This window comes from Pseudonaja textilis, chromosome 10 (genome assembly GCF_049901715.1).
Source record: "Pseudonaja textilis isolate UNSWEBS1 chromosome 10, rPseTex1.2, whole genome shotgun sequence".
NCBI lineage: Eukaryota > Metazoa > Chordata > Lepidosauria > Squamata > Elapidae > Pseudonaja > Pseudonaja textilis.
In genome coordinates, this window is record NC_141999.1 from 23,147,009 (window position 1) to 23,160,725 (window position 13,717).

At 46.5% G+C, this 13,717-nt stretch overlaps 1 protein-coding gene across 1 annotated transcript in view; it reads left to right on the forward strand.

The window, feature by feature from the left end:
- The first annotated feature begins 205 nt into the window (after nt 1–205).
- The window catches only part of ZNF541 (zinc finger protein 541), a 29,271-nt gene continuing 15,759 nt past the window's right edge, over nt 206–13,717 (forward strand). The window contains exons 1-7 of the mRNA XM_026715412.2: nt 206–257; nt 872–1,206; nt 2,690–2,933; nt 5,044–6,757; nt 8,871–8,929; nt 9,890–10,049; nt 12,263–12,412. Of these exons, the coding sequence (XP_026571197.2) occupies nt 903–1,206; nt 2,690–2,933; nt 5,044–6,757; nt 8,871–8,929; nt 9,890–10,049; nt 12,263–12,412 (2,631 nt within the window). The 5' untranslated portion in view covers nt 206–257; nt 872–902. The remainder of the gene's footprint in view (nt 258–871; nt 1,207–2,689; nt 2,934–5,043; nt 6,758–8,870; nt 8,930–9,889; nt 10,050–12,262; nt 12,413–13,717) is intronic.

The window sequence follows — 13,717 nt, forward strand, 5'->3', positions numbered from 1 at the left end:
GTTCAAAACTACCCCATTCCTGTTTTCCTAGTGGTAAATGATTGTATAACAATTAAATGACAAGCAAGTGTGTTTTATAGATGATGCATCTTATGAACATAGGGTTTTTTTTAAAGCTAGTATACATATGCTTCAAATAACTAATTGGATTAGAACTTCAGATTAAATACTGAATTTACTTCTGAGTGAATGTGAGTTAAAATTCCTTTTACTCTTTTTATTCGAAGGAGACTCCTTTTCCAGGATTTTCCCAAAAGGTATGTTATGGTCTAAAATACAGATAAGTGAAATTTTGCTACTTGTTTTCACTGTTGATACAAAACAAAAATAAGTGCTGATGATTTTAGCTTTATTGGCAGTGAATGGTACCTCTGAGCAAATGTTTAATGAAAGGATTTATAAAAGAAAAATGCCGACTAAGCAAACATGAATCTTCATGCGTAATTTTGCAGTATAGGTTATTTTCCCTGTTACTAAATTAAGAGTACTGTTTTAGAGACGAAACAATCACACGTATGCTTTAAAAATAATATTTTTAATAAGTATATTAAAAGAACCCAGAGTGTTGCACAAAGCAATAAAAGAATAGTATCATAATTAAAAATAAGACAGAACGCCAAAATGTATACTCTTCATAAAACCACAACAAACATGTAAAGCTGCAACAAAAAGAGCTACAAATAAAAGGGACAGAGCTGTTTGGCCTAAGAAACAACGATCAAATAGGTTTGCTGGTGTTTTAGATTTTCCTTAGCAGAAACCATTTTGAATCGCTCTGCTTAATAGAATTTCATTATCCATTATTGAATTCCTTAGACACTGCTGACTGAAGAGATAGCCCCATTGTTTCTTTTTATATATGTGTGTTTAGGAAATAACTTCAAATACAGACGTGATTAAATATGGACCAGTATCATCTGAGTGACGACAATTCACTCCATTCTGAAATTCAGCTCCCTGAATTTTCGGGGAACCAGGCTTTGGACTGTAGTGACACATTCAGCCATGATCTCTGTCCAGATATGAGAGACATGATTTATGCTGGACTGAACAACCTGGATGTGGACCCCAGCCTTTCAACGACAAATATAAACAGCGATTCATTGGAAGACAACCTGGACACGTTGTCTTTGTACTCAGTAAAAGACTGCGATTCTGCTAAACTGCTCGATGATTGTGACACAGACTCACAACCGCTTTTGCACGGTGAGTAGGTCCAGTGCAGAGCTAAGGTAGCAATACGTATAAGGGGAATTGTTTTATTTCAGCCGTGGATTCAGGTCTTTGGCCTTATTAAACTGCATATTCTTCGATGGTGTCCTTTAGTTTGGATGTTTTCCCAGAATGGTTGGGATTTCAACTGTCAAGAATTCTCAGCCAATATAAAGAAACAGCTGTGCCAGGAGGTGGTTTGCTTTATGGTATTGTTTGTATAGATAAGGCTAATGGTAAAAAAAAAAAGAGAGAGGTAATTGTACATTCTGTATCTATAGGTCATCCTTAACTTACAACAGTTCATTTTGTGACCGCTGCAAGTTACCTCACTGAAAAAAAGTGACTCCTGGACGGTTTTTTTCGCACAACCTTTGCAGCATCCCCCTGGTCACGTGATCAGAATTCAGGGGCTTGGCAACTGGTTCCTGGGGGTTCACGTGATCCCCTTTTGCGCCCTTTTCACAAGCAAAGTCAGTGGGGAAGTGTCATGCCCCTGGTGGAGACTGACTCTGAGGGAGAGGAGGAACAGCCGACAGGGAGGGGAAGTGGGGCTCCGGAGGTTGTGGAGGAGGCTGGGGAAGGGCAGAGGCCGGCTGAGCAGTCAGAGGAGGACCCAGGCCCATCCCCTCTCCATCCTAGGGCACGCAGGGAGGAGAGGATCAGGGAGAGACGTGGTCTACTGGGGAGGAGAGGCCCTTGATCCTCTTCATGGGCTGCAGCTGTGACAACTACATAAGAGGACGGACATGCGTATGGGGGAGTGCTGGAAACAAAGCGTATACAATTAAAAATTCTAGTATAAAATAACGAGCTTGATACCCGTGTTTCGCTATGAAACCATGTGACGGGGCTTAAGTTTTGGGGGAGGAAAATAAGGTGGGGGTGATTCTGCCTCTGCCTACCAGCATCCATCGGTATTCATCTGGCTATCGTCCTGTCAGTGTGTGAGAGAGTTGAGGGCTGTTTGGAAACTGAAACAGTTTTTGCTGTGTGAGCAAGGAAGAGACAGCAAGGAGCCTGGGCATGGCTTAGCTCAACTGTTCTGTCCTAAAGCTGCTTGGTGCTCTGAAACTGAAACTCCTCGGCTTGTGTTTTGCATTTGGAACAGATTTCTTTCTAGGTGGGGAGGGGGAGTAGAACTCCTTAACATCAGAGCGTGTTAATAATCATAATATAGGAAATATTAATATGGTCATTTTGAAAAATCCTCTCTTAGTGAGCCCCTAGAAGCCAAGGGGAACCTACATGCCAACTTTCAAGTTTGTAGGCTTTACAGTTCTGGAGATTTTGTGATGATGCGTGAGGGGTATTTCGCTTTTATCTATCTAGATAAAAAATAAATAACAACTAAAACCTATGATAAAAGTCTGAACAGTTCACTAAACAAACTGTCGTAAACTGAAAACTACCTGTACTGTGTGCCTTGCAGCAGAGTCTCTGCCGTTGGAACTAAAAGTTGGCCTTCCTCATTTAGAATTGGGGCTTCCTGCCCCTTCGGCACCAAAAGAAGTGGAGCCAGGAGGCAGATCCGGTTCCGGCAGCGGGAAGAAAGGGAGACCCCAGCAAAACGCCCTCCAAGCCCCCTTCTTGGATTGCAGCCTCTGCGGGAAGGTGTTCAGCAGCACCAGTTCCCTGAGCAAGCACTACGTAACTCACAGCCAGGAACGGAAGCACATCTGTAAGATCTGCAGCAAAGCTTTCAAGCGACAGGACCACCTGTAGGTATCCCCTTGACACAAAACGACTTAAGTGCTACGTAAACAATAAGCTTATACCGTAGTTAGGGGTGGAATCCACTCAGAGCCAGGCAGTCGGATGTGCTGTCGTTTTTTCCTGTCCCGAAAAAAAAGGCAAAGCTGCCAGTTTAGCTCTGCTTAATGGAGCTACGGTGGTGCAGTGGTTAGAGTGCTGCAGGCTATTGGCTGCCTGAAATTTGGCAGTTCAAATCCCACCAGGCTCAGGGTTGGTCTCAGCCTTCCATCCTTCCGAGGTGGGTCAAATGAGGACCCAGATTGTTGGGGGCCAGAGGCTGACTCTAAAACCACTTAGAGAGGGCTGTAAAAGCACTATAAAGTGGTATATAAGTCTATTGCTATTGCTACTGGAACTTTATAGCATGCCAAGTTTTCACGTATTGTACAGCACTAGTTTAGCCTGGATTCTAGGGACGAAATGGCAGCTGAAGAAAAGAAGAAAGGATTTCTAATGCCTGAAAAAAAATTAGTCCTCTAACTCAGGGGTGGGCGATCAATTTTCCCAGAGAAACAGAGACTTGTGGAGGGATGAATCAAGAAGGCTGGGAAAGTGTGCAAGCATGCCCCCTTTCTCATATATACATTGAGAAAAAAAAAATAACAGGCCCCTTCAAAATAAAAGCAATCCATGCAGACTGGATAGGGTTAACCCAATGGGTCAGATATGGCCCGGGAACCATAAAATGCCCAGGTCTCCTCTAATGGTTTGGAAGCAGTTGAGTGATGGTTTGTGGCAACAGGGAACAAGCCATAAATAAGCTTAATTGCTAGCAAATTGTTAATGCGACTTTCCTTTAGAACAGGGATGGGGAACGATGGGCCGCCCTTTTATGACTTGTGGACTTCGACTCCCAGAATGCACGGCTGGCTCAGGAATTCTGGGAGTTGGAAGTCCACAAGTCATAAAAGGGCGGCCCATCGTTCCCCACCTCTACTTTACAGCATACCCACCCTACCCTCTTTCTACGGGTCTCCCGTTGTGGAGGGGAAGTCACGAAGTGCGAATTTCTTCGCATAGAAACCGGAGTCAAGCGATCATTGATAAATTTGTGCTTGGCAGGATCATTTCGGTCCGAAGGCAAAGACTGACAGGAGGGAATGTAGCTTGAAACAGAAAAGCCCTTGTGGATTGGGGAAGGAAAAGCTCATTGTGTTAGGAGGCTATGGTAGATTCTTTCCTTTTGATTTGATTTTTTTTTAAAATACCAGGGCGAGCGTTCAGCCCTATAAATCAGAATTATTGGAAAGGGACTCTTATTCAGCCTTGCCTTCCTTATCGTTCTGCAATCTCTGCCCGCTTCTGTGGTCAAAGCAACTGAAGAAGCTGTGACCCCAGAAGTCCCTTAGGGTAAGACAGCGGATATATTGGGTACTAGAGGCTCCAACCATCATATTCCTTTTCTTGCATCTGTATCGGTGTATAAGGATGGAAGTGACTTTAGTATAGAATAAAATAGAATTCTTTATTGGCCAAGTGTGATTAGATACACAAGGAATTTGTCTTCGGTGCATATGCTCTCGATGTACTAAGGAAAATATACATTCATCAAGAACTGTAAGATGCAACACTTAGTGATAGTTACAGGTTACTAATAATCAAATCATACTAGGAAACAAAACAATATAAATTGTAAAGATACAAGCAACACGGTTATAGTCATAAGCGGGAACAGATAGATACTAGGAAGGATGGTAAGATGAATAGTAATAGTAGTGCAGACTTTGTAAATAGTTGGACAGTATTGAGGGAATTAGCAGAATGATGGCGTTTTGGGGGAAATGTCCTTGTGTCTAGTTATTCTGGTGTGCAGAGCTCTATAGTGTCATTTTGAGGGTGGGAGTTGAAACAGTTTATGTCCGGGATGTGAGGGGCCTGTAGATATTTTCACAGTCCTTTTTTTGACTCGTGCAGTAGACAGGTTCTTGATGGAAGGCAGGTTGGTAGCAATGTTTTTTTCTGCAGTATTTCTGTAGTATTGGACAGCAATGAGGGTTAAGCCTAGACGTTACTTGCATGTTCCATGGCTTAATCTTTTTCTTTATTCTTTATTTAAAAAAAACAACAACCCATCAGGAGTGGTCATATGCTCACCCACCAGAAAACAAAACCCTTCATTTGCATAGAAGAAGGTTGCAACAAGAGCTACTCGGACCACCGATCGCTGCGCCGGCATTATGAAATGCACCATGGTTTGCGTCTGCTGAAGGAGGAGGAAGCCTGCGAGAGCACACCACCTCCACACGATCCACACGCCCAGACGGGGCAGAGCAGTTTGAGAGCGGCGGAAAGCCTGGGCGAATCGCCAGCGCCCAATCATTCCCTCCTGCCCAACCGAGACCTGCTGAGGTGTATCGTCAGCAGCTTGGTCGGCCCAAAGCTTCCGCCCGCGCCTTCCTCATCCACGGGGCAGGGTGAAACCGACTCCAGGGGGGCCTTTCCACCTTCCGGTTCGGTCTACAGTCAGATTTCGTGCAGCGCTACCGCCGTGAGAGAAAACCCTGGCGAGAAGGCGATGAAGGACATCTATCCTTGCCAAAAGAACTTACCTTCCTCCAGCATGTACACTATAATCAACACGGGGAATTTATCCATACTTGGGCCCTCGGAAAGCCATGCAAATTTGCCAGAGAGGCCTTCCCACGTGGAACGCGACTTCCCTATAGAAGCCAGCGCTTTGGAGTACTGGTCCAACAGCGGCATGCCTCGTTTCCCCTTATTCAGGGGCCAGAAGTTTCCTGCCCCCACCCAGCAGCCCAGCAGCGGCGTCCCATGGGCCAGAAACGCAGCTCCGCCAGTCGGCCCCAAAGCCAAAGGACACGGCCTTTACGTTGCTCAGTTGTCTTCCGGCGGCCACGAAGCTTCCCAAGGGATCGTGGGACCGTCCCACGCGTTTGACTCCGTGAGACCCACCTTCGAGTGTCCGGATGTTTTGCCGTTCCCTCCGGCTTCTTTAAAGACCCACGGGAAAGCGTCCGGAGAGGCCAGACTCCAGTGCTTCGAAGAGACGTTTAGCCCAGTGGCGAGACTCTCGGACGCCCCGAAACACAGCCTCCTTCCGAAGGGCGAGGCCACACCGCTCTTCCGGCAGCTGTTCGTGAAATCCAAGGAGTCCTCCTCTCTGAGCCAGGATCAGCTCCAGAGCCACCTTTTCCAGAGGATCACCAAATCTCAGCACGTCGTGTCCCACACCAAGGTGTTAGCCCCGTCAAAGGAGGCCGAACCAGCAGGAGCCAAGCCGGCTCTCCGTGGGTTTCCGCAGCAGGCGGATTTGCTTCGCCCGGCCGCGCAGCCGGTGCAAAACGACGGGCCTCCTTCGACTCAGTTTCAAGGGGATTTTTTGCCCGACCTCGAAAAAGACGGGCACCAGCCGCCTTTGCCCTCTTTCCATTCGTCTGCCGTGCCCTCGGCAACCGCCAGCAGCGTTTCCCACGCCAAGCACTCCCGGCCTTCCAAAAGGTGCCTCGAGTGTAAAGACTTTCCCAGTCCCAACCAATCAGCCTTGTATGAAAACACCCCAGGGAACCACACTTACGGGAAGCCCAGGGAGCTGGAAAACGACTCTCCTTTGCCCAGGAAGAAAGAGAAGGCCAAGGCGTGTACGAAAGAGCCCGGCAGCAAAGGACATTCCCGCAGCGGTAGACCCCGCCGGAAGGAGAAGCCCAAGTTTGACATCAGCTCCATGGCCTCCCCTAGTCAAGTAGCCATGGCTTCCTTTTCCTTGCCCAGCACCTCGTTTGAGAGCATGTCCAGAGCGAAGCCCAAGCTGACGATTTTCAACAGAATCCAGGCAGGTTTTTAAGGCCTTTAAAAAAAAAAGAAAAGAAATTGGAATAGGCCCTGTGGAGATTATCAGTCCTCTAGGTCAGGGAGCTCAAACTCGATTTCATTGAGGGCCACCTCAGGGTTGTGTTTGACCTTGTGGGGCAGGGCGTGGCCAGTGGGTGTGGCCAGCTCAACATCCGTTTTCAGATGTGACGGCCTCCGGCAGCCCTTTGCCAGCGAAAACGCGCCCCCCCCCCCACTCGAGCTCGGTGTTGGACCATAACAGCCGCCTGCAGCTCTCCACGCCTCTCCCCTGAGCTCCGTTTTCGCTGGCGGTGGCACCACAGGCCGGTCCCACGGGCAGGGGTGGGATTCAGCCGGTTCGGGCCGTTCCGGGCGAATCGGATGTTAAATTTACATTTGAACTGACTGGCTGGCACCGCTCACCCTGCCCTTCCCCTCCCCGGAGTCCCCACACAGCCCGTTTTGGATGCAGGTAAGTGCAGGAACCGTGCAGGTGCTCTGCGAGGGCAAAAAAAACCAGGCTAAAACGGAAGTTTGGAAACAGGCTTGTTTCCGGCTTCCGGAGCCCGGGGTGGGGGGGCGTTTTCGCCCTCCCAGAGGCCCGAGGGAAGCCTCCGGACTCTGGGGAGCCCTCCTGGAAGTTCCGGCAGGCCACGCCCACCATGGCCACGCCCAGCAGAGAACTGGTGGTTGATTTTTGAATCCCAGGCCCGCCCCGCCCCACGGGCCAGATCTAAGCACCCCACGGGCCTTTTGACACCCCTGATGTAGGTCATGGCTGTCCCAAGAGTGCTTTTCCAAAAGGCAACTGGATTTCCTTGGGTTTTTGTTTTTTTTTTCCTTCCCTTCCTTGAAAATGTTTTGCTCCTGGTCCAGAACTGAAGAAGCTTCTTGGATGAGAAGTGAAACGTTTCCCAGGGAAGAAAACAGAATCGACTTGCCTTTTGGGTGGGTGTGTGGGGGGTTGAAAGGCACCTTTGGGACAGACGGAAACCATCAGTTTTGGGGGCTGATGAATATTTGGAATCGTATGTATTTTAGGAACCTGCCCAAAGTTGGCAGCCATGATTTAGAACAGGTGTCCAACCTTGCAGCTTTTAAGACTTGTGGACTTCAACTCCCAGAATTCCTCTGGGAGGGAATTCCTCAGCCTTTGCTGGCTGAGGAATTCTGGGAGTTGAAGTCCACAAGTCTTAAAGTTGCCAAGGTTGGACACCCCTGATTTAGAAGGACCTTGCACTAGTCACAGAAGAGCCACTGGGGTGGGCTGGGCTCCCAAAGATGTAAAAAAAATGTCCATTGTTAAAAAGCAACAAGAGTTAGAAATGGCAAGACGCTAGAAAGAAAGGTGAGGTCCAAGCCACCGTTTGACCGACAACAAATTGGGAATGGTCAGTGAGGTACACAGAGGCGACACAGGTAGTCCTTGACTGACAACCGCAGTTGAGCCCAAAATTTCCGTTGCTAAGTGAGACAGTGGTTAAGTGAGCTTTGCCCCATTTTAAGACCTACTTTGTTACCGTTGTTAAGTGAAACCCCTGCAGTTCTCAAATGAGCTTGGCTTTCCCATTGACTTTGGTTGTCGGAAGGTCGCATGACCCCGAGACACTGCAACGGTCATAAATGTGAGTCAGTTGTCAAACCTCCAGATGCAAATCACAGGGGATGCTGCAACGGTCCTATCTGTGAAAAAGGGTCATAAGTGGCTTTTTTCCGGTGCTGTTGTAACTTTGAACGGTCACTAAGTGAACTGTTGTCAGTTGAGGACTGCCTGTGTTCATAGGTATGTATCTGTCTCAGCACCAGGAATCAAGCCTGATTTCAGAAACGTTTATGACAATCTTTACCTTTGAAAAGCTTCTAAATAATAGCCCTCATCTGTGGATTAAAAAAACCCCTATTTGTATATGTATTTAATTTATTTCTCTTTCTCTCTCTCTCTCTCTCTCTCTGTCTCTTTCCTTTCTCCCTTCCATTCTTCCTTCCTCTTTCTTTCTTTCTTTCTTTCTTTCTTTCTTTCTTTCTTTCTTTCTTTCTTTCTCCCTTCCTTCCTTCCTTCCTTCCTTCTTTCCTTCCTTCCTTCCTTCCTTCCTTCCTTCCTTTCTAAAACACAGGGTGGAAATATCTACAGCTTTACTAACGCCGTCAAAGAGGAGTGCTTTTTTCCTGGATGGTAAGCAGGGGTGTATTATGCTTTAATCCTGCCTAAAATATTAGTGTATGTGTATGTATATACATACATTCAGAGACACAGACACATATATGCATACGTACACATACAGAAATATATATACAGTGTACATCTATAGCTATATCTGACTATAAGTCTTTCCATCTCTCTCTCCAGTGTGTGTGTATGTGTGTATACATAAACTTACACACACACACATACACACACACACACACACACACACACACACACAAAGAGATTTAATTGCAATTATGGTTACAAAACAAATATCCTTCACCATAGTTGTATAAACACTCAGACACACAGACACACACACTGTTTTTGTTCAAGTAATTTCATCTGTACTGATAAAGGCATCCCGAAAATAAAACCAAAAGAGAGTGGAAACCAGGCCCGCTCATAATAATTCTTCATTTTAGTTCTATCAGAGAGAGAGAATTTGGGAAAAGCCCAGGAAGAACTAGAATGTGAGGGTTCTCTTCCTCAGGCTAATAAAACTGAGTTAGGTAAGTAAGCTTCCAGCGTTTTAACAGATTATAATTCAGGACATATATGGGGAAGACACCCGGGAGGCAGAGAGACACTCCGGCCGCTTCCAACGATGGAATTTTGAAAGTGATTTATAGGCAGGCCTTTTGCAGTGAAAATAAACAATAAATTTGATTGAGCTGGCAGCATAAGCAGCTCTTCCCTTCCCAGTTATCATGTCTCAGACAGACCTTGTTTATCTATGGTGTCCCAGAGAGATTCCTTCCCCAATTCACAGCTCAGCGGCGAATGGAAGCCCTCCCCCACCCATCCACCCCCGGACTTCAAAGCCTCTCTGAAGTCCAAGAACATAGTTAGGGGTTGTAATAAGGCTGGAGTATAAATCATAACATAGACATTTGAGCTTCCTAATACTGCGTTTCTCACCTTGCTTGCATCGATTGTTGCCAACAGTAGTAAGTCTGAGGCAGATCCTGGAGACAGGAGTGAGAAAGGGAACAGCTTTCGCTGTGCAACCTGCAATCAGCTGTTTTATACCGAAAGGGGCCTGAACAGCCACATGTGTTTCTGTGGTGAGCAGTGGCAGTCTCCGTCAGGGAAGGAGAAACAGCAGGTAAAGGGAATCTCACCTTGGTAAATGAATGTTTGTTGTCACTGATGCTGAAGGACGCCGTGAAAAGGAGGAGGCCGTCGCGGAGGATGAACCTCAACGTTTTCGTCTCGGTTCTGCTCTCTGTGGGGTCCTTGGCGATCCCTGATCTTGGCGGTTTTCCTGCGGACGTTTCATGACCCAGCTAGGGAACGTCATCCACGCTCGAGGGCAGCGAGATTTGCTCTCTTTTTATAAACCCCACCCGCTTCTAACACTGATGATGTTCCTCAGCTGGGTAATGAAACATCTTCAGGAAAACCACCAAGCTCAGAAAGCATCAAGGACCCCACAGTCCTCTGCTGCCACCTCCTGCCCCGCTTCCCCTACAGACTTCACTAGCACTGATGAGGTTACCTAGTTGGGTAATGAAATGTCTGCAAGGAAACCACCAAGAAATCCGAGAGCATCAAGGACCCCACAGTCCCCCCACCGCTCCCTTCTCGTTGTTCCTCCTCTTTCTCCTCCCCCTCTTCCTTCCCATTCCTCCTCTCCACTCCATAAACCCCACTCCCTACTAGCACTGACGATGTTACCTAGTTGGGTAATGAAATGTCTGCAAGAAAACCACCAAGCTCAGAGAGCACCAAGGACCCCACAATCTTCCTCCTCCCTTTCCCCTTCCTCTTCCTCCTCTTCCCCACACACCCCACTCCTTTAACACTGATGGTGGGTCATGAAATGTCTGCAAGGAAACCACCAAGCTCCGAGAGCATCAAGGACCCCACAGTTCAGCCCTGGGCTACAAATATTCTTTTTTTTTTTTATTGGTAGTCTGCTTCACTGCATTCCTTACCTTGGATCCCCAGATCTTTGCTAAGGTTTCCAGAAGAAGTCTGCATACTTTGTTTCTTATTTCTGATCAAAGCTATTTTTTAAAACTCAAAATATTGCCAGGTTGTATTCGGGGAGACAATATGCTAAGAGAGATGTGCTGCTTTCGTCCTCTTCTCAACAGTTGTACTGTAGAACTTCTTTTACTATTAAGCTTTTTTTTTGGTGCCAGCAAAAGCTCCAGGCAACTAATAATCCATGTAGAAAAAAAACAACCCACTGCATTAAAAAGCGATGATGAACTTGCCAATGGGAGATAGGAAGCTATTTTAAAGAAGACAGTTGCACTAATGCGTGTGGAATGCTTCGATTGTTCAGAAATCGCTACACAAAATGTTAATAATTATTAATCTTCAATCCAGTCTTTTGACTGTTATATTTGAATGTATCCCGGTGTGGTTATTACTTAGGGTTGGTTTCCAGGAAGGTATGTCTAGAATTGAATATATTTAACGGCCAGTTAAATCTATCCAGGACTGCAGTTTTATAACAGCTTTGAAAGGGGGAATGTGAACAATTTGGATTTTTTTTTTAATATATTTCATTAGACATTCCTTTCCAGGTTGGCCTGGTGGTGAAGACTCCCCCCTCCCACTTGGAAGGTGGAGAGTCCAATCCTAGGTAGTGACAGACGTTTTTCTCTCTCAGGGCTCAAAGAGAAAATATCTGCTGCAAACAGAACTCCACCTAGGCATCAGGGAGGGCACCCGGCCAGTAAATTCTCAGCCCCATTCAGTCACCCTGATTCTACCCCGAATTAAGAAATTACCGGGTTGTAAAAAAGAAAAAAGATATTTCTCTCCGCTTGCTTTTTAAATCTTAAATCTTTATTTCCGGAATAAGTCTTTTGGAAAGACCAATACAGAATCTGGGACAGAAGACAGGTAGTTTTCAATTTACGAGCTGTCATTTAGCGACCGTTCAAAGTTATGACAGAAGTTCCAACCCAGTGCCCCTCCCCACCAGGTTACGTGATCGTGTTTCAGGCACTAGGCATTTTACGGCCACTTGCAGCATCACGTGCCTGCAATTTACAACTTTTTGGCTGAAAACCAGTGTTTACTTCCGATTTTCTCGGGTAAAAATACCCCATGACAAACAATGGGTTTGCTTTAACTATTGCAGAGTCACTTACTGACCATTGCAATAAGGTCGTAAAATTGGGTCAGTCATGTGACTGTCTGCTTTTAGGATGGTCACGACTTATGACCGTAATGAGCAGGCTCCATTACGGTCATTAAGTTGAGGACTACCTGCAGTTTAAAAGAGCGAACCAGCATTTACGTTTCAGCTTGCAGTCTTATTGCCGGAATACATATTTCCTTTTTATATTTCCTTTTAAGGCCTATGAGGCAGAGCAGTTACATCCTCAGAAGTGGCCCTTCCAGGCAGCAGCGGTTCCTCCCGAAACGAAAAGATTTTTGGAAGATGGAGCAGTGGCCCCGATCGTGATGCCCGTCTCGGTACCCATAATGGCTGCCAACCAACAGCAAGTGGGTGGTGATTCCTAGTCTTAATTTTAAATTACAGAGATAACATGATTTGCTTTCAAGTTCTGGTTAACAACAGCAATTCATGGAATTCAACTTTCCACGTTGTGTAGCATGTGCAGAATTGGCCGTTTTGAAGAATAAAAAAATGCACCGTTTTTAAAAATTGCTTATAGCACTTAGACTTATATACCGCTTCACAATGCTTTTACATTCCTCTCTAAGCGGCTTGCAGAGTCAGCCATCTTCCCCCCACAACAATCTGGGTCCTTGTTTTACTGGCCTTGGAAGGAGGGAAAGCTGATGAGTCCAACCTTGAGACGGTCAGGATCGAACTGCTTTCAGTGGGCAGAGTTCGCCTGCAATACTGGATTCTAATCATTGTGCACCGTGGAGGGGAGTGGGTGGAAGGAAGGAAGGAAGGAAGGAAGGAAGGAAGGAAGGAAGGAGAAAGGGGGAAAGGAAGAGAAATACCACTTATATGATGCTTTACAGTGCTTTCCAGCTCTCTAAGTGGTTTACAGAGTCAGCATAATTGCCCCCAACAATCCAGGTCCTCATTTGACCGACCTCGGAAGGACGGAAGGCTGAGTTCAACCATGAACCCTGTCAGGATCGAACTGCAGGCTGAGTCAGTTAACCACTGCACCACCAGGGCAAGATAAGATATGAAGCCCAGAGAGTTCTGTAAAGCAGGAATCTCCAACCTGAGCAACTTTACGACTTGTGGATTTCAGCTCCCAGAATTCTGGGAGTAAAGTTGTCCAGGTTGGAGACCCCGGCTGTTTATACATAAACCTAAATACTAAATGCTACTGCTATCTTGTAAGGGCTTATATCTGCCTGTGAGCTTGCCTGGGAAAAGGCTGAGAAACAGTGATCTGCCTAAAACCACCTAATCATGACCCAGTTGTGATGCAGGTCACCAGCATCCTGATTCGAGCCCAGCCATGTTTATGTCACAAGTCAAACCCTAAAGAAAGCAGGCCACACGTAGGCCATTACTCTTCTCCTCCTGGTTGGGCCTAGAAGTTCTCCCGGCCCTCTGCTTCACAGTGGCTCAGCTTCTTAAATTCCTCCATGGGGATTTCTCCGTCTTTCTTCTGTCCCTCCCAAAGAAAAGTGGAAGCATCATGTCCTCAGCAGATATGGTAGGCCTGCCGCTGAGTTAAAATCCAGCGGAGGAACAGAAACCTCCATTTTATAGCCGTTTAGCGGGTGAAATTTAAGTGGGTGAAATGGAGTGGTGCGGTGGCCTAGAGGTGGAGTTCTCGCCTCACCATCAGGAAGCTGTGAGTTCAGTCTTAG